Consider the following 25,054-nt stretch of genomic DNA (forward strand, 5'->3'; position numbering starts at 1 on the left):
CCAAATCGCAAACATGAACTGGATTATGGAGAAAGCTAGAGAGTTCCAGAAAGACATCTACTTCTGCTTCATTGACTATGCAAAAGCCTTTGACTGTGTCGACCACAGCAAACTATGGCAAGTTCTTACAGAAATGGGAGTGCCTGATCACCTCATCTTTCTCCTGAGAAATCTCTATGTGGGAAAAGAAGCTACAGTTAGAACTGGATATGGAACAACTGATTGGTTCAAAATTGGGAAAGGAGTATGACAAGGCTGTATATTGTTGCCCTGCTTATTTAACTTATATGCAGAATTCATCATGCAAAAGGCTGGGCTGAATGAATCCCAATTAAAATTGCTGGAAGAAATATCAACAACCTCAGATATGCAGATGACACAACCTTGATGGCAGAAAGTGAGGAGGAATTAAAGAACCTTTTAATGAGGGTGAAAGAGGAGAGCGCAAAATATGGTCTGAAGCTCAACATAAAAAAACCCCAAGACCATGGCCACTGGTCCCATCACCTCCTGGCAAATAGAAGGGGAAGAAATGGAGGCAGTGAGAGATTTTACTTTCTTGGGCTACGTGATCACGACAGATGGTGACAGCAGTCACGAAATAAAAAGACGCCTGTTTCTTCAAAGAAAAGCGATGACAAACCTAGACAATATCTCAAAAAGCAGAGACATCACCTTGCCAACAAAGGTCCGTATAGTTAAAGCTATGTTTTCCCCAGTAGTGATATATGGAAGTGAGAGCTGGACCATAAAGAAGGCTGATAGCCGAAGAATTGATGCTTTTAAATTATGGTGCTGGAGGAGACTCTTGAGAGTCCCATGGACTGCCAGAAGATAAAACCTATCCATTCTTAAGGAAATCAGCCCTGAGTGCTCACTGGAAGGACCGAATGTAAAGCTGAGGCTCCAATACTTTGGCCACCTCATGAGAAGAGAAGACTCCCTGGAAAAGATGCTGGGAAAGATGGAGGGCACAAGGAGAAGGGGACGGCAGAGGATGAGATGGTTGGACAGTGTTGTCGAAGCTATCAGGATGAGTTTGACCAAACTGCGGGAGGCAGTGGAAGACAGGAGTGCCTGGCGTGTTCTGGTCCATGGGCTCACGAAGAGTCAGACATGACTAATCAACTAAACAACAACAACAGCAGCTCCTCCCACTTTTTTCTTTGGCCACACCCACCTTTGAGTCTGGACCTGCCCCTTGCCACCACATGACCCTTGGGAAGATTGTGCAAGAAGAAGCTTAGTCCTTTTGTTGGAAAGAGCCCTCAGCCACTGGTTTAGTAACACTAGCATACCCTTTGGAACTCCCTGCCTCTTGAGACCAGGTAGGAAACTTTGCTGTATTCTTTTCTGCACTGGCCTAAAACAGTTTTGCTAAGGCAGGTCTATCGAGACACACAGACATTGTGTGTGTTTTCTCTCTTTTCAGACGCTTTGATTTCAATCATTTTTTAAAAATAAATAAATAAATAAAGCGGTATATAAATTTTGTTCAATGAAAATAAGAAATAAAACAACAAAATTTATATACCGCTTGGTTTCCCCCCCAAGGAACTAAAAACTACTTAGCAGTTTATGATATAAAGCATTAACATTATCAATAAAAGCAGGTTGTTCAATGAAAATAAGAAATACATTCAGGCGACAAGGTAAATGAGATTGCTTTAAAAACTGCCTGGCAAAATATGGTTCCAAAAACAATACTTGGTTGTGTTTCAATTAATCTCACAGATATAATGAAAAAAACTGATTTTAATAAACGAATATAGAATATTTGTCACTTAAGAGAAATGTTGAAGCTGCAAAGAGATAGAGGGAAGTCAACTAATAAAGCAGGGATTCAAACTAGTTTTCTGGAACAGAAAGAAAGTGACTGCAAAGAAAGAAAGAAAAGAAGGATTACGAATGTATTTTTTTCTGAGAACCTGGCATATAGAATATTCAAATTACTGTTGGTATCCTTTGAACAAACTTGTGTACTTGACTAATTATTTTTCATTTTTTTATTATTCATCGTTTTTCTTTCTTTTCCCTTTCCTTTCCTTTTTATATTTTTCCTTTTTTGTCTTTTGTCTTTTTAAATACCGTATTTTTCGCTCTATAACACGCACCTGACCATAACACGCACATTGTTTTTAGAGGAGGAAAACAAGGGAAAAAACATTCTGAATGAAACAGTGGATGTATCATTTTTGGGCTTCATGCTGTGGCCACAGACATGTGATCTGATGGTGAATTTGGGATGACCCAATGCAAAGATCCTGAGAATCCCTGTGGATCCATGCTCTGTAACCACGTTTTTGCACCATTGCAGCCCCAGGCAACAGTGGGTGCGTGATTTTTTTGGTGCAGGCTGTAGCCATGGACATGCTATGTGATCTGATGTTGAATTTGGGGTGACCCAATGCAAAGATCCTGAGAATCCCTGTGGATCTATGCTTTTTAACCACGTTTTTGCACCATTGCAGCCCCATGCAACAGTGGGTGCGTGATTTTGGGGGGGCAGGCTGTAGCCATGGACATGCTATGTGATCTGATGGTGAATTTGGGGTGACCCAATGCAAGGATCCTGAGAATCCCTGTGGATCCATGCTTTTTAACCACATTTTTGCACCATTGCAGCCCCAGGCAACAGTGGGTGCGTGATTTTTTGGTGCAGGCTGTAGCCATGGACATGCTATGTGATCTGATGGTGAATTTGGGGTGACCCAATGCAAAGATCCTGAGAATCCCTGTGGATCTATGCTTTTTAACCACGTTTTTGCACCATTGCAGCCCCATGCAACAGTGGGTGCGTGATTTTGGGGGGGCAGGCTGTAGCCATGGACATGCTATGTGATCTGATGGTGAATTTGGGGTGACCCAATGCAAGGATCCTGAGAATCCCTGTGGATCCATGCTTTTTAACCACATTTTTGCACCATTGCAGCCCCAGGCAACAGTGGGTGCGTGATTTTTTGGTGCAGGCTGTAGCCATGGACATGCTATGTGATCTGATGGTGAATTTGGGGTGACCCAATGCAAAGATCCTGAGAATCCCTGTGGATCTATGCTTTTTAACCACGTTTTTGCACCATTGCAGCCCCATGCAACAGTGGGTGCGTGGTTTTGGGGGGGCAGGCTGTAGCCATGGACATGCTATGTGATCTGATGGTGAATTTGGGGTGACCCAATGCAAGGATCCTGAGAATCCCTGTGGATCCATGCTTTTTAACCACATTTTTGCACCATTGCAGCCCCAGGCAACAGTGGGTGCGTGATTTTTTGGTGCAGGCTGTAGCCATGGACATGCTATGTGATCTGATGGTGAATTTGGGGTGACCCAATGCAAAGATCCTGAGAATCCCTGTGGATCTATGCTTTTTAACCACGTTTTTGCACCATTGCAGCCCCATGCAACAGTGGGTGCGTGATTTTGGGGGGCAGGCTGTAGCCATGGACATGCTATGTGATCTGATGGTGAATTTGGGGTGACCCAATGCAAGGATCCTGAGAATCCCTGTGGATCCATGCTTTTTAACCACGTTTTTGCACCATTGCAGCCCCAGGCAACAGTGGGTGCGTGATTTTTTTGGTGCAGGCTGTAGCCATGGACATGCTATGTGATCTGATGGTGAATTTGGGGTGACCCAATGCAAAGATCCTGAGGATCCATGTGGATCCATGCTTTTTAACCACATTTTTGCACCATTGCAGCCCCAGGCAACAGTGGGTGCGTGATTTTGGGGGGGCAGGCTGTAGCCATGGACATGCTATGTGATCTGATGGTGAATTTGGGGTGACCCAATGCAAAGATCCTGAGGATCTATGCTTTGTAACCACATTTTAAGTGGGGAGGGAAGGAAAAACACAGAAGGGACAAGGAGCAGGAGAGGGGTGTGCAGAGAAGCAGCTGGCTAAGAATGCAGGAGAGGGGTAGGGAGGAAAGGAAGGCAAAAGTTTTCCCCCACCCAAGCCAGCCAGCCAGCCATCTCTCTCTCTCTCTCTCTCTCTCTCTCTCTCTCTCTCTCTCCCTCCCTCCCCCCTCTCTCTCTCCCTTCCCCCCCCTCTCTCCCTCTCCCCCAGCACCGGAGCTTGCCTGGAGGGGAGGGGCTTTCCCTGCTCTTTGTTCCGTTTCAGCAAACACAGCAAGGAAACAGAGAAGGGTGGGCAGTAAGACCCTGAGGCAGAATGCAGGAAAGCAGCCGCTTTCTCTTTTCAAGTTTCGCTTCTCTGTGCAGCGTGCAGCCCCGCGATTTGATTTTTGCTTGATTTTTCGGCTCCAGGGACCACACATTCGCTCTATAACACGCACAGACATTTCCCCTTCCTTTTTAGGAGAAAAAATCTGCGTGTTATAGAGCGAAATTTACGGTATTTGGATGTAATGTTTAACTTATGCTTCCTCTGTAATTTTTAAAAATGCAATAAAGATAATAAAAAGGGGAGGAGGCAAGAAAATAAGAAATATAATTTCTCTCTTTCTCTCTCCTACTCCTCCTTTTCATTGCAGGTGGCTTCCATCCATCCAGAATGCAGAATATTCCAACAGCTTATGAAAGATGAGAGTCGATGCCTGGGGGGAAACGAAACTCTCTTACCAGATTTTAAAGGTAACAGGCGTGAGCCCAATCCTATGTAAATATTCCCCAAGATGCAGCAGTAACTTGGGTGGCCCCTGCTGGAACAGATCAGCCGTTGACTTGGTCCAGCGGGCTTTCATTCTGCTGGACCTTTTAAAGCCATTATTCATCATTCTGGATAGTAGGAGTCTTCAATCTGACACTGAGTTTTCTCCTTAGGGTGTTCAGGCGTTTGGGACGGATTAAGTTGCTGGCCCAAAGCTGCTTTTGGAGAGACGGTGACGCTTGCCTGCCCCGGATTTTTTGAAGAAATCACCAGCATACATGGCAAGACCCTTAAAAAAAAAAAAAAAATCTCCCTCCTTTGTATCTCTCTGTCACAGCTCTTGTGGGTCAGAGAGGGAAATGGTGTGGTTTATTTTTTTTTAAAAAAACTCATTTTTATTTGGTTTTTCCAGTATAGATTTATAACAAAACCAAATACATTTCTGTACACAGAGATTTCCCAGAATCTTGAGACCTCCCCCCTAATGTCAATGTTTTCAACTGCATATTATATCATAATCTGTATTTTACATCTATCCATATTGTCCGTAGTATTTGTTACATTACAAGTGAGATTAGAATCCTGCTGATGCTTTCATCTGCTTACAGTGGTCTCCTAAATAAATTATAAATTTCCCCCGTTCTTCCTTAGAGTTTTTATCCAAGAGGGAAATGGTGTAGTTTAAATACAGTGGCGGTGAAGACTGGAGACAAATTCAGTTTGGTTCCCACCTTCAAGGGAACCTAGCTAATTTGCAAATCCCAATGTGATCTGAAATCCAGCTATCCTGTGACGTTTGCACTTCCTCAAATTTTATGATGTGTTTCTCCATATCTAGGTGGTGTTTTCAGGTTCCAGAGCAGATGGACAAGGATACTAGGAACTAGAGCAGGCATCCCCAACCTTCGGCCCTCCAGATGTTTTGGACTACAATTCCCATCATCCCTGACTACTGATCCTGTCAGCTAGGGATCATGGGAGTTGTAGGCCAAAACATCTGGAGGGCTGCAGGTTGGAGATGCCTGAACTAGAGGTTGAGGAGGTGGCCTCAGAAAAGATGGCTGTCAAGTTTCAAAACAGGCAGGTGAGGGGTGCTTGCTGAGCATCTTCTCTCACAGATGAGTAGCTCAGACTAGGGAGTCAAGCCTAGGGCTTATTATATAAGGCTAGGTAAAGGTAAAGGTACCCCTGCCCATACGGGCCAGTCGTGTCCGACTCTAGGGTTGTGCGCCCATCTCACTTAAGAGGCCGGGGGCCAGCGCTGTCCGAAGACACTTCCGGGTCACGTGGCCAGCGTGACAAGCTGCATCTGGCGAGCCAGCGCAGCACACGGAAACACCGTTTACCTTCCCGCTAGTAAGCGGTCCCTATTTATCTACTTGCACCCAGGGGTGCTTTCGAACTGCTAGGTTGGCAGGCGCTGGGACTGAACGACTGGAGCACACCCCGCCACAGGGATTCGAACCGCCGACCATGCAATCGGCAAGTCCTAGGCGCTGAGGTTTTACTCACAGCGCCACCCGTGTCCCTTTATATAAGGCTAACAAGCCCCCTATTGGCTGCCCAGGTCACCTGATACCTTATGGGCTGACCGTTTGCAGTTCCCGTTCCCACCATGCCAGGGGGTGCTGAGGAGCAGCAAGGCTCAGGCCAGCTAGTCTCTCCCCTAGTAAGCTGGTATCACCAAGAGTGTCCTTTGAGTTTTGCTTTGCTTTTTTACAATCAAGTAGTTGTATAAATTTTATGAAATAAAGTGCCTGCCTCTCTTTTCAGCTACCAGCTATCATGCCCATTAGTGTTTTAGGTTCTCCAGATACTACCACCTCAATTTACTGGTGACATTGTACTAGGATATGATGTGTTAACATTAGAGCTTCACTGTGATATTTTTTCGCAGGGTTCCTGCACAGAAATTGCACTCCAGGCCTTTACTGGTCAGAGCCATTCCCCCCATATCCAGTCGCCTGCGGGTTTGAAGAGAGTTTTACAAAGGGGCCAGAAGATCAGGTCAGTCAAGCTTCTAAAACTGCACCTAATATTCTCCCGTTTGGACACCTCAACCAAAACTAGACATGCTGGTGTCTTTCCTGCCAGCACATTTGCACCGCGCCTGCCCTCTCCATCACTTTGCCCTTGCCCTGTTCGCCTAGAAAGCAGAGCAACGTGGCTGGCAGGTGGCCAAGAGCGTGTGGCCATTGTTCCCCATTAAGTGCCCTGAATCTTCCCCCGTTCAGCTTCCTATGATGACTTTGGGAGAGTGAGGTGAAGTAAGTGACTGGTGGGGACAAGAAGAAGGAGCATCGCTAGGGTGCTGCAGTTCTGAAGGTGGCATCAGCTGGTGGTCCAAAGCATCATTGGGATCAGATTAGCAATGGGTCTTTTTGGCCCTTGGTCAAATGCCCACGCCGAAGCTAGCCTTGAACAGAAGAGAAACTACTGAATGCAGACGTTGGTCATCCTTAGCCTAGATACATGAAAACAAGCAAATGTGCATCAAACGTGGAAGGGAAAGTCTTCTGGTCATAGTCCTGTGCTGCTCAGTCACAACAGAGCTCAATGGTGGGAGAAGCCAGCTAAATCTCAAGGGGGCATTGCCTGGAGGCAGAGTCTGTATACAAGGTTCAGTCCAGTCCTAAGGTCAGGAGTATCTCAGTTCATGTAGTCAGATGATCTAGTGGTCAAGAAAGCTGAGGGTCTAAGGTCACAAGAAGCAGCAAGGTCTGGTTAGGAACGACAAATATTGTTTCCAGCAACAGGCTGAGGTTGGAAACCCTGCTTAAGAAAGCTGGAGCCAGCTGGTTCTCCTCAGGAGCAAGAAGGCTGATCACCAGCAGGTGGAGTCACTCTGCAGAAGGTTCCTTCTGCAGGTGAAGCCAACTCCTGGCCCATGTCACTTCTTCTTCTTCTGTCTTCTACACTATGTCCTCCTCCGTGGTTGCCAAGGGAAACGGGGTTTTAACTCTGAAAGACGTGTCCTCCTCATGTCCCTTCATTTCTTAATGTTCTCTTTCCCTCCACAGAAATCATACTATTCAACATTCTGGCACATCTACACGGCAGGCTATGCAACTTCCCTGGCTTCGCTCATTACAGCTCTACTCATCTTCACCTTCTTCCGGTAAATGCTGAACGTGCCTTTCAGAGGCAGCACCCAGCTCTACACTTATCTCATCCTCCCCTGGGATTTGAACTAAACTGCTTTGCCTCTTCTTCTTAACATATATATATCCCATGATACGTTTGAGTTTTCCTCAAGCCATGTGCTTCTAGGGCCTATAGCTTAGCTGCATCATGTAGGCTTTGCCAGACTTTGATGGGGAGCAGAACAGCTCCATTGGACTCCAGCACAACCCTCCAGACTGCCACAATTTTGCAGGTGGAATTCAAACGTGTACTGGAAAATTAGTATTTCACATTTAAAGTGGATTAAAGAGCTCAGTCACCCTTGTGCAACAAAACCACTTTAAAAATAGAAATTCCTTTGAGGTTAGGGAAGTGATGGTACGCAGGATGAGACCCTACCTGCCCGCAGACTGTCTTGCCAGAGTGGTGCATGCTCTAGTTATCTCCTGCTGCGACTACTGCAATGCGCTCTACGTGGGGCTACCTTTGAAGGTGACTCGGAAACTACAACTAATCTAGAATGCAGCAGCTAGACTGGTGACTGGTACTGGCTGCTGAGACCATATAACACCGGTCTTGAAAGACCTACACTGGCTCCCAGTACGTTTCCAAGCACAATTCAAAGTGTTGGTGCTGACCTTTAAAGCCCTAAACAGCCTCGGTCCTGTATACCTGAAGGAGCGTCTCCACCTCCATCATTCTGCCCAGACACTGAGGTCCAGTGCCAAGGGCCTTCTGGCGGTTCCCTCGCTACGAGAAACCAAGTTACAGGGAACCAGGCAGAGGGCCTTTTCGGTAGTGGCACCTGCCCTGTGGAACGCCCTCTCACCAGATGTCAAAGAGAAAAATAACTACCAAACGTTTAGAAGACACCTGAAGGCAGCCCTGTTTAGGGAAGCTTTTAATGTTTAATAGGTTATTGTATTTTAGTGTACTGTTGGAAGCTGCCCAGAGTGGCTGGGGAAACCCAGCCAGATGGGTGGAGGTTACAGACTCCACTAACCCAGAAATAGTGCTTCAGGTTAAGAACTTTGCTTCAGGATGAGAACAGAAATCGTGCTCCGGTGGGGCGGTGGCAGTGGGAGGCCCCATTAGCTAAAGTGGTGCTTCAGGTTAAGAACAGTTTCAGGTTAAGTATGGACCTCCGGAATGAATTAAGTACTTAACCTGAGGTACCACTGTACATTATTTATGAATTTCAATAAAGTTATGTTAAAAAAGAATAGAAAAGAAATTGACATAATCTCCCACCCCTAACTCTTTTAGAAATACCCAAGTTGGTGGCCCTTCCTATCATTCCTGCAGCCAAAGCCACCATTAGGTGCCCTGAAAGCAGAATTCAGCTCAATATAGTGAGGTTATGTCAGCCTGCAAAACTGACAATCTGCTTTCCTGCCCTCCTTCCAGGAAATTCCACTGCACACGGAATTATATCCACATGCATCTCTTTGTCTCCTTCGTCCTGAGGGCAGCTGCCGTTTTCACCAAAGACACCATTTTGTTCTCCGATGACAGCATGGACCACTGCCTGATGTCAACGGTATGCATCTGACCCACTTTTGAAAATAATATTTTACACTAAAGCTTTGTGTGTGTGTGTGTGTGTATGTCATGTTGTTGTTGTTTAGTCATGTCCGACTCTTCATGGCCCCCTGGACCAGAGCACGCCAGGCACTCCTGTCTTCCACTGCTTTCCACAGTTTGGTCAAACTCATGCTGGTAGCTTCGAGAACACTGTCCCACCATCTCGTCCTCTGTCGCCCCCTTCTCCTTGTGCCCTCCATCTTTCCCAACATCAGGGTCTTCTCCAGGGAGTCTTCTCTTCTCATGAGGTGACCAAAGTATTGGAGCCTCAGCTTCAGGATCTGTTTGTTCCTGGTGTAAGCTTTCATGTGCATGCACACTTCTTCAGATACCATAAGCACACGAAAGCTTATACCAAGAACAAACTTAGTTGGTCTCTAAGGTGCTCCTGGACAATTTTTTTAAAATATATTTCAACTGTGTCAGACCAACACAGTTACTTACTTACCTGAAACAAAAGCTTAGTGTTTGCAGAAGTACTGGGCTACGAGGTTTCTCAGACATGGCTTTTGTTTTGCTTTCGTGAGAGGGAAAGGATGGCTTTGACCTTATTCAACATGGCCATTTCATGCTTCCTGATTTCCCTAGTGGGTAAGAAGTCTTGGGGGCAAACTCAGTTTGCTTTGTGAGAGTACCATGGAGACTCCACTGCCCTTTCTGAAAAAAAGGAGGGGGGGAATGTATACTAGTCCCAAGCAAAACCAGTCCACCACTTTCTCAAGAGCGGAAAAGTTCTTTCCGTCAGCCAAAAGCTTCACTTATCAACCTTTCCCAGCTGTGGCTGAGATGCTCTCCCCAGGGAAGTCCACCTGGTGCCATCACCGACAGCCTGTGGCCATTTTTCAGCTGCTGAGGTTTTGCTGAGTCTATTTAAGACCCATTGCAATGGTTTGAATGCAATGTGTTTTTGCCCTGCCTTTGTGCTCTTAATTTTTTTGGTGAGTTGTTTAGAGACTCTTTTGTGAGTGATTAACTAGGAAAGTCCTCACCACCCCCAATCCATCATCAACTTTTGCCCGAGTATTAGGAAGAAATTTCCCATTGTATGAGCTGTTGGACAGTGGAAGGTGGTCGATTCTCCTTCCTTGAAGGTTTTCAAACAGAGATTGGATGGTCAACCACTGGGGATTCTTTAGCTGTGATTCAGTTGACGAGGGCCGGATTTAGGTTTGATGAGGCCCTAAGCTACTGAAGGTAATGGGGCCCTTTATATATCCAGCTGTCCTTTGTCAACAACAAATTGTCACTGTTTTTTTGTGTTGAATATATGCTATATGGTAATTTATGGACCTAACAGGTATCTCAAGCCATTTGCACTTGTTGCCATGCAACCAGTCCATGCAGAATGTAGGCACCCTATATATAGAAAGGAGCAAACCAGTGATATTTTAGGGAGCAGGCTAGCAGGCAGGGCCCATGACTTACATCATAGGAGCCTACACAACACAAAACACTGTTGCTGTATGTAGGTTTCATTTTATTTATTTTTTATCTCATATTTTGGAAATGTGCATCCAGGTTTTTTTCCTTTTAATTTTTTTGGGGCCCCCAAAAGAGTGGGGCGCTAAGCTATAGCTTGTTTAGCTTATACGTAAATCCAGCACTGCGGATGACCCTTGGGATCCCTTCCAACCCTCCAATTCTATTATTTTATAATGATCATCATCCCTGCCAGGAAAAGGAAAAGGTCACAGACCTCAGCTGAATGTTGTTCTGAGGAAAACCTTACCTGGTGAAAGAATGGTCAAAGGCCTGGAAACGATGCCTTATGAGGAACGGCTAAGGGAGCTGGGCATGTTTAGCCTGGAGAAGAGGAGGTTAAGGGGTGATATGATAGTCATGTTCAAATATATAAAAGGATGTCACATAGAGGAGGGAGAAAGGTTGTTTTCTGCTGCTCCAGAGAAGCGGACGCAGAGCAATGGTTCCAAACTACAAGAAAAAAGATTCTACCTAAACATTAGGAAGAACTTCCTGACAGTAAGAGCTGTTTGACAGTGGAATTTGCTGCCAAGGAGTGTGGTGGAGTCTCCTTCTTTGGAGGTCTTTAAGCAGAGGCTTGACAACCATATGTCAGGAGTGCTCTGATGGTGTTTCCTGCTTGGCAGGGGGTTGGACTCGATGGCCCTTGTGGTCTCTTCCAACTCTATGATTCTATGATTCTATGATTCTAACCTCCTTGTCTGAAATGAACCTTGTTTTGTCCTGTAGGTGGCATGCAAGTCTGCGGTGGCTTTCTTCCAGTTCAGCATCCTAGCCAACTTCTTCTGGTTGCTGGTCGAGGGCATGTATCTGCAAACCCTACTGATGCTGACCTTTGTGTCGGACAAACAGTACGCATGGAGTTTCATCCTGATTGGCTGGGGTTAGTAGACGGCTTGGCCTTCTGTGTCCAGGGCAGCTGTCTCCCAGCTTTGTCTGGTATGCAGGCTGAGACCCTACCTGCCCGCGGACTGTCTCACCAGAGTGGTGCCTGCTCTGGTTATCTCCCGCTTGGACTACTGCAATGCGCTCTACGTGGGGCTACCTTTGAAGGTGACCCAGAAACTACAACTAATCCAGAATGTGGCAGCTAGACTGGTCACTGGGAGTGGCCGCTGAAACCATGTAACACCATGTTGGCTCCCAGTATGTTTCCAAGCACAGTTCAAAGTGTTGGTGCTGACCTTTAAAGTCCTAAACAGCCTCGGCCCAGTATACCTGAAGGAACATCTCTACCCCCATGGTTCTGCCCAGACGCTGAGGTCCAGCCCTCCCATCAGATGTCAAGGAAATAAATAACTATCTGACTTTCAGATGACATCTGAAGGCTGCCCTGTTTAAGGAAGTTTTTAATGTTTGATGTTTTATCATGTTTTTAATATTCTGTTGGGAGCTGCCCAGAGTGGCTGGGGAAACCCAGCCGGATGGGCAGGATATAAATTATTATTATTATTATTATTATTATTATTATTATTATTATTATTATTGACATTCCCTCTCACCCAACCAAACTGGATTCCAAATTCTTCCTTCCACCCCCTGCTAAGATCTGCAAGCACACTTGGTGTTTTTGCATCAAGCCAAGGGTGATGAACTCCAGATTTTGTTGGACTATGATTTCCATCATCCTCCATTGGCCATGCAGGGAGAACTATATTGCATGCCACTGCGTTAAGCAAACAAACACCTTATCCTTGCCTACGGGTTTGGGACATTTGTTTGAATTGCTTGGAGATGTCTTCTCTGCATCCAGTTGCGTGGTGTGTCTCAGAATTTTCAGAAACAAATCAACTTCAGTAATTATTTCCCCTAGCAATTTGACTTCTCACCCTTACCTCTAGGTTGTTTTTATTCCAACCCTTTTTTTCTACCGCGTTAGATAGCATACTTTATTCTGATACATATTTCCTCTTTTACAATCATAATCCTTTCCCTTCTACAGCCCATATTTTGACTCCTGTCCGCGATTTCATTTACCAGGTGTGTATTAGGGCTGTCACCCACTTAATCAAAGCATAGTTGATTCATTGGATGAGTTTTAGTGGGTTTGCTGATCCAGCCCTGTGATTAAGGTGTGCATTCATTTCTTGACAAATCAAAATGGAATCAAACAGATCCTCTTTTCATTTTTTTGTGAAATAAATGGCAAGGGTATGATGGATTGATTACAGTGGTACCTCAGGTCTCATACGCTTCAGGTTACAGACTCCTCTAACCCAGAAATATTACCTTGGGTTAAGAACTTTGCTTCAGGATGAGAACAGAAATCGTGCAGCGGCGGCGCAGCAGCAGCAGGAGGCCCCATTAGCTAAAATGCTGCTTCAGGTTAAGAACAGTTTCAGGTTAAGAACGGACCTCCGGAACGAATTAAGTGCTTAACCTGAGGTGCCACTGTATAGTATGGTCCACCTTTTACTCCAGGGAGTTCAAGTTGGAGTGCAGGGAACTCCCTCTCCTCATTTAAATGGCTCAGGACCGCAGTACCTCAGGGACCACCTCTTTCCATATAAACCTACCTGGACCCTGAGTTCATCCTCTGAGGTCCGTCTTCATGTGCCTCCTCCACGAGAGATCCAGAGGGTGGCAACACGAGAAGGGGCCTTTTTTGCAGTGGCTCCCCATTTGTGGAATGCTGTCCCCAGGGAAATTTGCCTTGCGCCTTCATTATACACCTTTAGGCGCCAGGCAAAAACGTTCCTTTTCAACCAGCCCTTTGCCTGAATTGAGCTACATCCTATGCCCTTTTAAAATGTGTTTTTTGGGGGGAGGGTCTATTGGCTTGTTGTTTATCTTTTTATCATGGTTTTATATATTTTATGTGGTTTTATATCTTGATTTTATTCTATTTTATCTTATTTTAACCTATGACTGTTATTTAATCTGCTTTCCCCCCTTTGTTTCAGGAGCACCAGTGATCATAACAATGATATGGATCTTGAGCAGGATTTACAGACAGAATACTGGGTGATTTATTTATTTTTTTACTGCTAGATTTTCACAAAATGATTACAGGGAGACGTTTCAAGTTTTCATTCAGTCTCAGAAATTTAAATGCTGAAATTTTAAAATGGGGGGAACCAGGGTCCCCGGAGGCTAAATTAATGGAAGTGATAAGGGGAGGTGTTATTCAGGTTTGCTTGCAATTTAAAGATAAGTTCATCCAACCAAGACACAGCTATTCTTCAAAATCTGCACTTCTCTGAATTTTGCAATGCAGTTTTGTGCACAAACCAAGTATACAAAAATGGACATATTAGGGAAGGTGCATTTGACCACAAACTTGACATGAGCCAACAGTGTGACGTGGCAGCTAAAAAAGCCAATGCAATTCTGGGCTGCATCAATAGGAGTATAGCATCTAGATCAAGGGAAGTAATAGTGCGACTGTATTCTGCTCTGGTCAGACCTCACCTGGAGTACTGTGTCCAGTTCTGGGCATCACAGTTCAAGAAGGACACTGACAAACTGGAACGTGTCCAGAGGAGGGCAACCAAAATGGTCCAAGGCCTGGAAACGATGCCTTATGAGGAACGGCTAAGGGAGCTGGGCATGTTTAGCCTGGAGAAGAGGAGGTTGAGGGGTGATATGATAGCCATCTTCAAATATATAAAAGGATGTCCCATAGAGGAGGGAGAAAGGTTGTTTTCTGCTGCTCCAGAGAAGCGGACACGGAGCAATGGATCCAAACTACAAGAAAGAAGATTCCACCTAAACATTAGGAAGAACTTCCTGACAGTAAGAGCTGTTCGACAGTGGAATTTGCTGCCAAGGAGTGTGGTGGAGTCTCCTTCTTTGGAGGTCTTTAAGCAGAGGCTTGACAACCATATGTCAGGAGTGCTCTGATGGTGTTTCCTGCTTGGCAGGGGGTTGGACTCAATGGCCCTTGTGGTCCCTTCCAACTCTATGATTCTATGATTCATTTAATATGTGCATTAAAATACATATATTATAAAAATAACATAAAATGCATTTTCTTATGAAACATTGCCTGCAGGAATTGGTACATCAGCCAAAAACGCATACAAAAAATGTGATACTAAGGAGAAATTTGCACTATGAGTCTGACAAATTTTCACAAGAATTTTTTTTAGTGCAACAATTACCGGAGAAATGCAGAGGAATGAATTCAAGATTTATGTAAAAAGAGAAACGAAGACAAAGTGAAATGGGCCAATTTATCCATCCCTAATTTAGGGCACTACGACAACTGTGAATTGAAAATGAGGAATGGACATAGCTCAGCACTGAGCACCTCATTTGTGAGAAGGTTCCTGGCTTGATCTCCAACATTTTGACATAGGGAGGTCCCATTTCTGAAACTCTTGAGAGGTGCTAACAATGAGCTAGATGGATCAGCTTGTGGGGATGATTAGGGAGGCAGGAGAGGATATGTTATTTAATGATATCCTTCCTAACTTGTGCTAACAAGTTCCATATTCTAGCAGAGTTCCAAACATCCCCCTTTTTGAATTACGCAGCAATCAGCTTGTTGCTGACTCATCTGAGTCTTACTATTAAAGATTCCTTCCTTGTAAAATCCCTTCTAATCCCTCTTAAAAAGAATAAACACAAGAATCTGATTAATGTTAATACAGTCATACCTCGGGTTGAAGTAGCTTCCTTCGGGATAAGCATTTTCAGGTTGCGTGCAGCGGCGACCCAGAAGTAACAGAGCGTGTTACTTCCGGGTTTCGCCACTCACGCATGCGCAGACGTTCAAAATGACGTCACGCACATGTGCAGAAGCGGAGAATCGCGACCCGCACACATGCAGACGTGCGGGCATGGGTTGCGTTCACTTCTGGATGCGAACAGGGCTCCGGAACGGATCCCGTTCGCATCCAGAGGTACCACTGTATAAAAGTAGTTTACTCACAGATTCATTCAGGGTCACAGACATATCCCTGAATAACAGACATAACAACTAGAACTATTCCATAAAGAAGTTAGTCCCAAATGACTGCGACTAAGCAGTCACTTCTCCAAACACACAGCAACGCACAAAATGGAGAAGACACACTGATCCGAACATGGAGGTTGTGTGCTCCTCCATGCTAGTACAACAGACCACACCCTCTTCAAATCCCATGTAATGGAAGTCACATGTCCCAGCTCAGGAGGAAACAGGAAGTCTTCTCCTGAGTGGTAGAAAACATCCCTTAATATGTCCACTGTAGGAATGTTGTACTTGACTTCAGTTTTACATCTCACACACAGCCGGTCATCTAAACCTCTTACCTCTCTCTGGTACTGATTCTTGTGTTAAAGGAAGCAGAAATATTAAGAGGGACTGATAGCTGGGGCAAGAAGGAAGGGTTTTTACATTGGTATATATTGGTAACTTGGTTCTCAAACTAAATCCGTTCCGGGAGTCCGTTCCAAAACCAAAGCGTTCCCAAACCAAGGCATGCTTTCCCATAGAAAGTAATGCAAAAGGGATTAATCCGTTCCAGACTTTTAAAAACAACCCCTAAAACAGCAATTTAACCTGAATTTTACCATCTAACGAGACCTCTGATCCATAAAATGAAAGCAATAAACAATGTACTGCAGTCACACAATCAATCAATCAGTAGCTGAACTGGGTTCCGCACAGTCACAAAAACGATCAAAAAGAGCCACAAAAACAAAAACACAAAATAAATAGCAAAAACAGACAGGCCTCAGCGTAACACTCAAAAAGGAAGCCAACATGTTTGGCTTCCGAAAAAAGTTCACAAACAGGAACACCAAGGCGTTTGAGAACCAAAGTACCACTTTGTACCAAAGTACAAAGCACAACATAGTCATCAGATCGCCAAAGAGGTGGAGGAAGTCTCTTCTTTCAAGGTAATAGACATAATTTGTTTCTTTTTTGTTGGCTGTTTCAGATGCTGGGATGATGATGAGGAGAGCTCTGCAGTCCTCTGGATCATCAAAGGACCCATCCTATTAACTGTTATAGTGAGTTTTCCTTTTGATCAAATGAACGCTTTGAAAAACAGAAAGCCCAGCAATTGTCATCAGTCATTGGGGGGACACTGGGCTGTGTGCCACCCTTGTGCCCTTTGAGATGTTAAGAACCTAAGAAGACCCTGCTGGATCAGCCCCCCTCCTTCTCTATGAAGTGGGACATTGCTCAGTCAGGGTGAAGAATTCCCCCAATTTTTGTCTGTTTGATTTGGCTGAGGAAGTACACAGCTTCCTGATTACCGTGGATGGAGGTGTTTGTTTTTTTGGCTGAATGTACAGATTATGGTGCTGGGACGCGGGTGGCGCTGTGGGTTAAACTACAGAGCCTAGGACTTGCCGATCAGAAGGTCAGCGGTTCGAATCCCCGCAGCGGGGTGAGCTTCCGTTGCTCGGTCCCTGCTCCTGCCAACCTAGCAGTTCGAAAGCACGTCAAAGTGCAAGTAGATAAATAGGTACCGCTCCGGCGGGAAGTTAAACGGCGTTTCCGTGCACTGCTCTGGTTCGGCTTAGTCCTGCTGGCCACATGACCCGGAAGCTGTACACCGGCTCCCTCGGCCAATAAAGCGAGATGAGCGCCGCAACCCCAGAGTCGGTCACAACTGGACCTAATGGTTAGGGGTCTTTTTACCTTTACCTTTACAAATTATGGTTGCTTAGCCAGATGTTTGGGTACACAGCTTTGAAGCACAGAAAACCTAGATTCCACATTCATGCAGAATGTCCTTGACAACCCCTTGCAACAGAACCATTTGTGTTACTTAATCAAGGCCTTGCGGGTTTGCAGGGAACTTGTCCGTCATCTAAAGGGACACGGGTGGTGCTGTGGGTTAAACCACAGAGCCTAGGACTTGCCGATCAGAAGGTCAGAGGTTCAAATCCCTGCAACGGGGTGAGCTCTCATTGCTCGGTCCCTGCTTCTGCCAACCTAGCAGTTCGAAAGCACAGCAAAGTGCAAGTAGATAAATAGGTACCGCTCCGGCGGGAAGGTAAACGGCGTTTCCATGTGCTGCTCTGGTTCGCCAGAAGCGGCTTAGTCATGCTGGCCACGTGACCCAGAAGCTGTACACCGGCTCCCTCGGCCAATAAAGCGAGATGAGCGCTGCAACCCCAGAGTCAGTCGGTCACAACTGGACCTAATGGTCAGGGGTCCCTTTAGCTTTACCTGTCGGTCATCTATCCCACATGAACTGTTCAGTAAAGGAGATCTAGAGAAAAACCAACCCCAATTACTTGTTTTCCAGCTTCTGGCTGAAGACCTTGAGTGGAAGAAAGCTGATACCACCCCTCTAGGTACTTGGTTGTCTTCTTGCCATCAGAAATCTTCTCCAAATCTACCCTTTTGTTTTAGATTTCATAGAGAGGAAGGGCTGTATCTTACACTTGTTTCTCTCATTTGGATACAATCCGAGGTTATTTCTCAATAAAGTAGTGTGACCTGGAAATGTATTCACTAAGCTTTGGTGGATGCTGAGATTCCCTCTTGTCTCTCTAGATGAACTTTGCTATCTTTCTCAACGTCATCCGGATTTTGGTGCAGAAATTAAAATCTTCAAAGACTGGAGGACGGCACACAAGGCATTTTGTGTAAGTGGCAAAACCTTTCATCCTCACGAGCTGGAGAGGTTAGACCCCGACTGTCCAGCATACACCAAGGGTGAGCAATCTGTGGACCTCCAGATGTTGATGAGCTTCAGCTCCCATTAGCCAATACATGGCCAAAGATCAGGGATGGTGGACATTGCAATCTAACAGCATCTGGAGGGCCACAGGTTCTCTGTCCCTGCTGTACACAGATTTCTGTCAAAGTTGTGGCTTATGTGCTAGTTGGGCAGATTCATGAAGCAGGAGGAAGGCTGAATTGTCCCTGTACCACTCTGTGCATGGGTGGGACACCAAAGGCAGCTCACTACCACCACCAGTCCTGAACCTTGAATATCAACAGGGCTTGCTGCTGAGGAAACATGCCTAAGTGTCAGGGACCGTGCTGAGGAGGAATGCTGGGAGTCTCCCCCTGCTCCTGATTCGGATCCTGAATCTTCCCAGGAGCAGGAGGACAGTATAGATTGGGTATAGTGGTTTGCAGAGGGACATAGTTCAGAAGGCAGAAGCTAGGAATTATTGAATGGGGAACAGCTAGGACAGGGGTTGGCAAGGTTTACCGGCCATAGGCCGGATCACTCCCATGGAAATTGTCCGTGGGTCGGACTGGCACAGCGCAATGCCAGAAATTGCATCTGCGCATGTCCGCGGTGCTGGAAATCACTTCTGTGCATGCCAAAAATTGCGCCTGCGCAGAAGCGATTTTCAGCGTCTGGACATGCACAGACACGGTTTCTGGTATCTGCGCATTCTCAGCGAGTCCCCATGCCACGCTGCGCTGGTTTAGCGCACTGCATGGGGAGCTTGCCGAGCGTGTGGCTCGGTTTGCGGGTGGCTCATGGGCCGGTAAAACGGACCTCATGGGCCGCACGTTGCTGACCCCTGAGCTAGGAGAAGAAACACAGGAAAAGAGAGGGTTAACAGATTCACAGTCTCTGGACAGCATTCATCCCCCTTCTCCAAAGTCTCAGAGAGCTCAGAAAGTGGCAGAACAGAAAGCACAGAGGGTACAAACTCAGATTACAAGAGCGACAAAGGAGCGACAAAGTTTAATAGGGACAGAAGAGGGTGGAATCCTTAATTGGGAGCACCGCCATTCTAGGAGATGTGTTCTTTGTTCTCTCGCTGTGATTATTAAAGTTTATAAGAAAACTCCTTTTACTTTGTTCTGCTTATCTACTGCCACGGGGGAGGAAGCCAATTCTACACTAATTCTGACACTAAGATTGCAGTTTCAGTGTCAGGAGTCCAGGTTCCCAGCTTGGTAACCCAGTAAGCGTAGGTAATTAAAAAGGAGGATTTATTGCAAAAACAGATAGCACCGGACAGCTGTAATGCAGCCGCCAGCATTATCACTGAAATGACCCTTCTGAAGACTGCTTCCGGTATCTACAGAATATATTGAACTTTCACACCTTACGTCTCTTGTTTTGCTTCCTAACAGCCCTCCCATTCACTGACTCCTCAGATCATCTCTCTCCTCTTCCTTTTCAGAGAGACTCTCTGTGTGTCTATTCGTGCCTATTTGAGCTTCCGGAGAGCTTTGGCTGCGTTCTAGCCCGCTCTCCGCTACTGCCTTATCAGCCACCCCTTGGAGGTCAGGAAGAGTCAGAGTCTGCAGCTGCCGGCTCTCCCCTGCCTGACTAACATCAAAGCCTCCCTGTTCCTGGCTGTTCTCTGCAGTTGGCTGCAAACCTTCACTTGGAGCTGGCTCATTCCTGACACACAGGGGTTGTGCGGAAACCACATTCAGGAGCAGTGCACCAGAAGCAGAAAGACTCTTCTGGTGTATTTTCTGTTCTGCCACCTCAATGGAGGGCGACGCCCTGATCCACAAGCTACGCATACCTTCCCCGTGAATGAGAACCCCTGCCATCATTTTTTAATCCACCACTACCTCCCCAGTGTTCTGTAGAAGTCTTTTCCACATTGGAAGCACCTTCCCTGCCTGAGAAACCTTGTATGCCCCTGCAGAGCCCTGTCAGCAAACTGCCACCTGAGTCATCTCTGGCTGCCCCCCCCCCCCGGTCATTTCACAGGAAACACCTGCGTGGCCTTTTCTGAACTTATATCCCATCCACATTCTCTTTTTCAGGAGACTAGCAAAATCGACATTGCTGCTCATCCCTCTCTTTGGGGCTCACTACATCATCTTTGCCTTCTTTCCAGAGAGCATTGGGATGGTTGCCAGGCTGTACATTGAGCTAGGCTTGGGTTCCTTTCAGGTAAGAGTTGGGGAAGGGCTGTAGCTCAGTGGTAGAGCATCTGCCATTGCCTGCAGAAGGTCGCAGGTTCAATCCCCAATAGCATCTCCTGGCAGGGATGCAATAAGACTCTGTCCCTGGACCCCTGGAGAGATGCTGCCCATCGGTGTGGACAATACTAAGCAAGATTAGTCAATTATTTGATGGTATAAGACAGCTCCCAGTGTTCCTATAGTATACAGTAAGCACACCCCACTCCCAAGAGACTGTGATCTACGCCCAGTATAAATAAATCTGGCAGTGATCTACTCATTGTCAATGAAGGGAGGAGGAGCGTGTGTGGTGTGTGTGTGTGGAAGGGGAGGATTGCCCATAGTTGTTGAGCTTTCTCTGGGGAGGAATGACCAGGGTTGTGGATAAGGATCCCCCGGGGATGTCTGGTATACAGGAAGTCTGCAGCACAATGGGAGAGCATCTGCTGTCCATGCAGAAAGTTCAAGCTCCAAATTGTTAGAATTCCTGCTCCATGGTTGCAGTCATGGGATTTTTGTCTATCGCATGACGGTGTATGTTTTGACTCCATAGAATGCGAAGTGATGGAGACAGGATGTTTGTGTTACTGTGTTCCGTGAAGTGGGACTATTCTCCTTTGTTCTTTTTCCCTTTGCTGTCTGATGCTAGAGAGAGAGGGAGCCATGTTGCAGTGCTCTGTGTGTGTTTATATGTAAATAAAGTAGATTAGCCAAAATGCTGAGTTGCTGAGGTCTGTTACGCAAGTTGCGCAAACTCTGTGGATCCCTAAGTGTGCCAGTGTCTGTTGGCATTGGTCTCTGTGATGTTTGGTCTGAAGAAAGCCTTTTAAGCTCCCGAATGAATGACCAGGAGGGAGAGAGCATGCCAGTCGGGTATGTGTCTCTACCAGGGTCGTACTAGAGTGTAGGATGAGCTCCTAACACAACAACAACAACAACAACAACAACAACAACAACAACAACAACAATAATAATAATAATAATAATAATAATAATAATAATAATTTATTATTTGTACCCCGCCCATCTGGTTGGGTTTCCCCAGCCACTCTGGGCGGCTTCCAACAAAGATGAAAGATACACTAAAATGTCACATATTTAAAACTTCCCTGAACAGGGCTGCCTTCAGATGTCTTCTGAATGTCAGGTAGATGTTTATCGCTTTGACATCTGATGGGAGGGCATTCCACAGGGCGGGCGCCACTACCAAGAAGGCCCTCTGCCTGGTTCCCTGTAACTTGGCCTTTCGCAGTGAGAGAACCGCCAGAAGGCCCTCAGAGCTGGACCTCAGTGTCCGGGCAGAACGATGGGGGAGGAGACGCTCCTTCAGATATACTGGACTGAGGCCGTTTAGGGCTTTAAAGGTCAGCACCAACACTTTGAATTGTGCTCGGAAACGTACTGGGAGCCAATGTAGGTCTTTCAAGACCGGTGTTATATGGTCTCGGCGGCCGCTCCCAGTCACCAGTCTAGCTGCCGCATTCTGGATTAGTTGTAGTTTCCGGGTCACCTTCAAAGGTATCTCTAGGCAGGGCTGGGAATGTACCCTGCCTGCAATCCCAGGAAGACTATGCCAGACAGCTGGACCTACAATTGGCTGGACCAATGATCTGGCTCAGTATAAGACAAATTCCTACGCTCCTGAGAACTGGAAGCAGGAGAGGCTTGCTCCTGTTGGAAGCTATCAAAAAGGAAGCTCCTAGAGAAATAAGCATTTTCTGATGCTTTCCACTTTCTGGCTCAAAATGGGAGCATTTCCCTCTTTCAGTATGTGTTTGTGTGTAGCCAAGAAGAGCCCGGCTGGATCAGACCAAAGTTCACTTAGTCCAGCATCCTCTTTTCTGACATAGACCAACCAGATGTCTCTAGAAAGGTGACAAGCAGGGGCAAGAAAACAACAGTCCTTGTGCGCAGGTGCCTTGCCCATTTTCATATCAAGCCACATTTGTTTGGTAGGTGTGTGCTTATCCCACAATTCTCTACTCTCTCTTTCTCTTTCATAGGGCTTTGTTGTTGCTCTCCTGTACTGTTTCTTAAACGGAGAGGTAAGTGGAAATGAGAAAGTGCTGGTTTTTTGACCTATAAAGCCTTATGCAGCTCAGGACCCCAGTACCAGGGGCGTAGGAAGGGGTGTGTGGTCAGGGCGGTCAGCCCCGGGTGTCATCCCAGAGGGGGGTGACAAAATCCCGCTGGGCAGATCATGTCGCTGTGCCACGATCAGACACCTGCTGGGAGGATCACACCACTGTGCCGATTGCCCCACCCCTTTGGTGGATCATTGCCACCCCTGGGTGCATGGCATGTGCACCGCTCTGGGTACCCGAGCAGCTAGCTCCACCACTGCCCAGTACCTGAAGGACCATCTCCCCCCCCCCAGTGAATGTACCAGACCTGGCAATCATCACCTGATGCCCTTCTCCTTGTGCCCCCTGTTCAGAAGGTCCAGAAGGTGGCAACATGAGGAATGAGAACAGGGCCTCTTCAGTGGTGACTCCTCGCTTGCCACATGCTCTTTCTGGCGAGACTTACCTGGCACCGTCATTACCTAGCTTTAGGTGCCAGGCGCTTGCATGTTTCTCTCTCCCCCCCCCCCCCCGGCCTTTGGCTCTTAACTGCCTCCCTGAGTGGTTGGGATGGTTTAACTCAGGTTCTTAGAAGTAAAAATAGGTTTAGGTTTTTATTTATTCTCTTTAATGCTGGTTTTAATGCATGTGTTTGTTTGTGTATTGTAAGTCAGTTTAAGTTACCTTGGTCAGAAAGTGGCCAACACATGGAATAAGTAAACAAATAAATCAGATAGAACAGAACCCTCTTTATGTATGCAACCACAATGGCGAGGGTTTTAATAGCAAAAAAAAAAAAAAAAACAACTGGAAAGGTGATGTAATCCCCACAAAAACAGATTGGCAAGCAGAGATGATAGAATATTCAAAACTTGCAAGGATGACTGGGAGCATAAGAGGAGATTCTAACCAGAAATTTAGTAAAGATTGGACAATGTTCAAAGAATATCTTAAAAAGTACTGTAATAACACAAATCTCTCGGCAGCTTTGGATTGAATCTTGAAGTTTAAGGAAATTATAAGGTTAAAACGTTTTCCTGATAATAAACTGAAAAGAATAATTAAAATGAAGTGTGTATAGACTAGTAAGGTATAAAAAGCAGAATGAGGTGAATTGGAAGTTAAGGGGTAATGAGCGACACGGATGGTGCTGTGGTGAAAACCACTGAGCCTAGGGCTTGCCAATCAGAAGGTTGGCGGTTTGAATCCCTGCGACGGAGTGAGCTCCCGTTGCTCGGTCCCAGCTCCTGCCAACCTAGCAGTTTGAAAGCACATCAAAGTGCAAGTCGGATAACTCCATACTCTCCAACATTTCTCCAATGAAAATAATAATAATAATAATAATAATAATAATAATAATAATAATAATTTTTTTATTTATACCCCACCCTCCCCGGCCAAGACTGGGCTCAGGGTGGCTAACACCGAATATAAATATAGTAAAACAAAACAAAACAAAAAACCCCCAAAACAGTTGATTACAATATAAGTTAGAGTACAGTTTAAAATGCAGCTTAAGTAGGGACATCCTTAGGAAAAGTGGGACATTCCAATATCAAATCTGAAACCAAGATGGCTTCTCTTAATCAGGGGTGTCCCTGGAAAATAGGGACACTTCGAGGGTCTGAAGTTAGGAGCTGTGTTTTGACTCTGCCCCAGCTGTAAGCCTCCATTTCCTTTCCTGCTGTTGCTTCCTCCATCTTAGGTCCAGGCCGAGTTCAAGAAATGCCTCCGGAAGTGGCACTACCGACATTACCTCAGCTTTGCCCGGGTGCATCGGAGCCTCTCCAGAGATAACAGCCCTGTTAATTACGTCACACAGTTATCTATGCTGGACAGAATCAGTCCCAAGAGGAGCGCCTGTCAGAATGGCCTGTCCTCTGTCTGAAGAGGTTCCTCACTTTCATGACCTCCAGGGTTTGAGGGGAGGGACCCAGCCCTCTTGTTCCAGCAGAAGTGGCAGCTGTATCAGAAGACTTCCACCCTACAAGTACCCTATGGGACCTACAAGGCTTCAGACAGAAATTGCTAAGTCAGGGTCAGGTTGGTTGGCTGTTGTGATGTGGGTACCTCAGACCACCCATCTTTTGCAGGAGGGTTTGTGCAATTAAAGTATATTGAAGGGCTCTCTGCTGTTTGAGTACAACAAAGCCACTAAAATAAAAATAAAAATGGATGTTTTGCAGTTAGGAAAGTGACAGGGAATGTTGCAGTTAGGAAAGTGACAGGGAACTCCATGACTAATTCATGGGAATGTGGAGGGATTAGGGGGTTGTGGGAATGTGGGTGAAGACGAAAGCAGGGGCCTGCAAGTACCTGCAGAATAAGAGAAGATGTTTTCATAATTCTCCAGAAGGTGAAAAGGGTGCTTAGCAGCAATGTGTTAGAGGAGGAAGGGGCAGGA

General features: G+C 46.0%; 1 protein-coding gene across 1 annotated transcript in view; it reads left to right on the top strand.

Annotated features, from left to right (window-relative positions):
- The window catches only part of LOC310827800 (vasoactive intestinal polypeptide receptor 1-like), a 37,198-nt gene extending 12,349 nt beyond the window's left edge, over positions 1-24,849 (top strand). Inside the window, exons 2-13 of the mRNA XM_083704262.1 lie at positions 4,496-4,595; positions 4,785-4,892; positions 6,509-6,618; positions 7,632-7,729; positions 9,142-9,274; positions 11,530-11,683; positions 13,704-13,764; positions 16,671-16,743; positions 18,245-18,336; positions 20,447-20,576; positions 22,591-22,632; positions 24,356-24,849. Of these exons, the coding sequence (XP_083560388.1) occupies positions 4,496-4,595; positions 4,785-4,892; positions 6,509-6,618; positions 7,632-7,729; positions 9,142-9,274; positions 11,530-11,683; positions 13,704-13,764; positions 16,671-16,743; positions 18,245-18,336; positions 20,447-20,576; positions 22,591-22,632; positions 24,356-24,538 (1,284 nt within the window). The 3' untranslated portion in view covers positions 24,539-24,849. The remainder of the gene's footprint in view (positions 1-4,495; positions 4,596-4,784; positions 4,893-6,508; positions 6,619-7,631; positions 7,730-9,141; positions 9,275-11,529; positions 11,684-13,703; positions 13,765-16,670; positions 16,744-18,244; positions 18,337-20,446; positions 20,577-22,590; positions 22,633-24,355) is intronic.
- Positions 24,850-25,054: the final 205 nt, after the last annotated feature.

The sequence above is a fragment of the Podarcis gaigeae genome (genome assembly GCF_964106915.1).
Source record: "Podarcis gaigeae genome assembly, chromosome: 12".
Taxonomy (NCBI): domain Eukaryota; kingdom Metazoa; phylum Chordata; class Lepidosauria; order Squamata; family Lacertidae; genus Podarcis; species Podarcis gaigeae.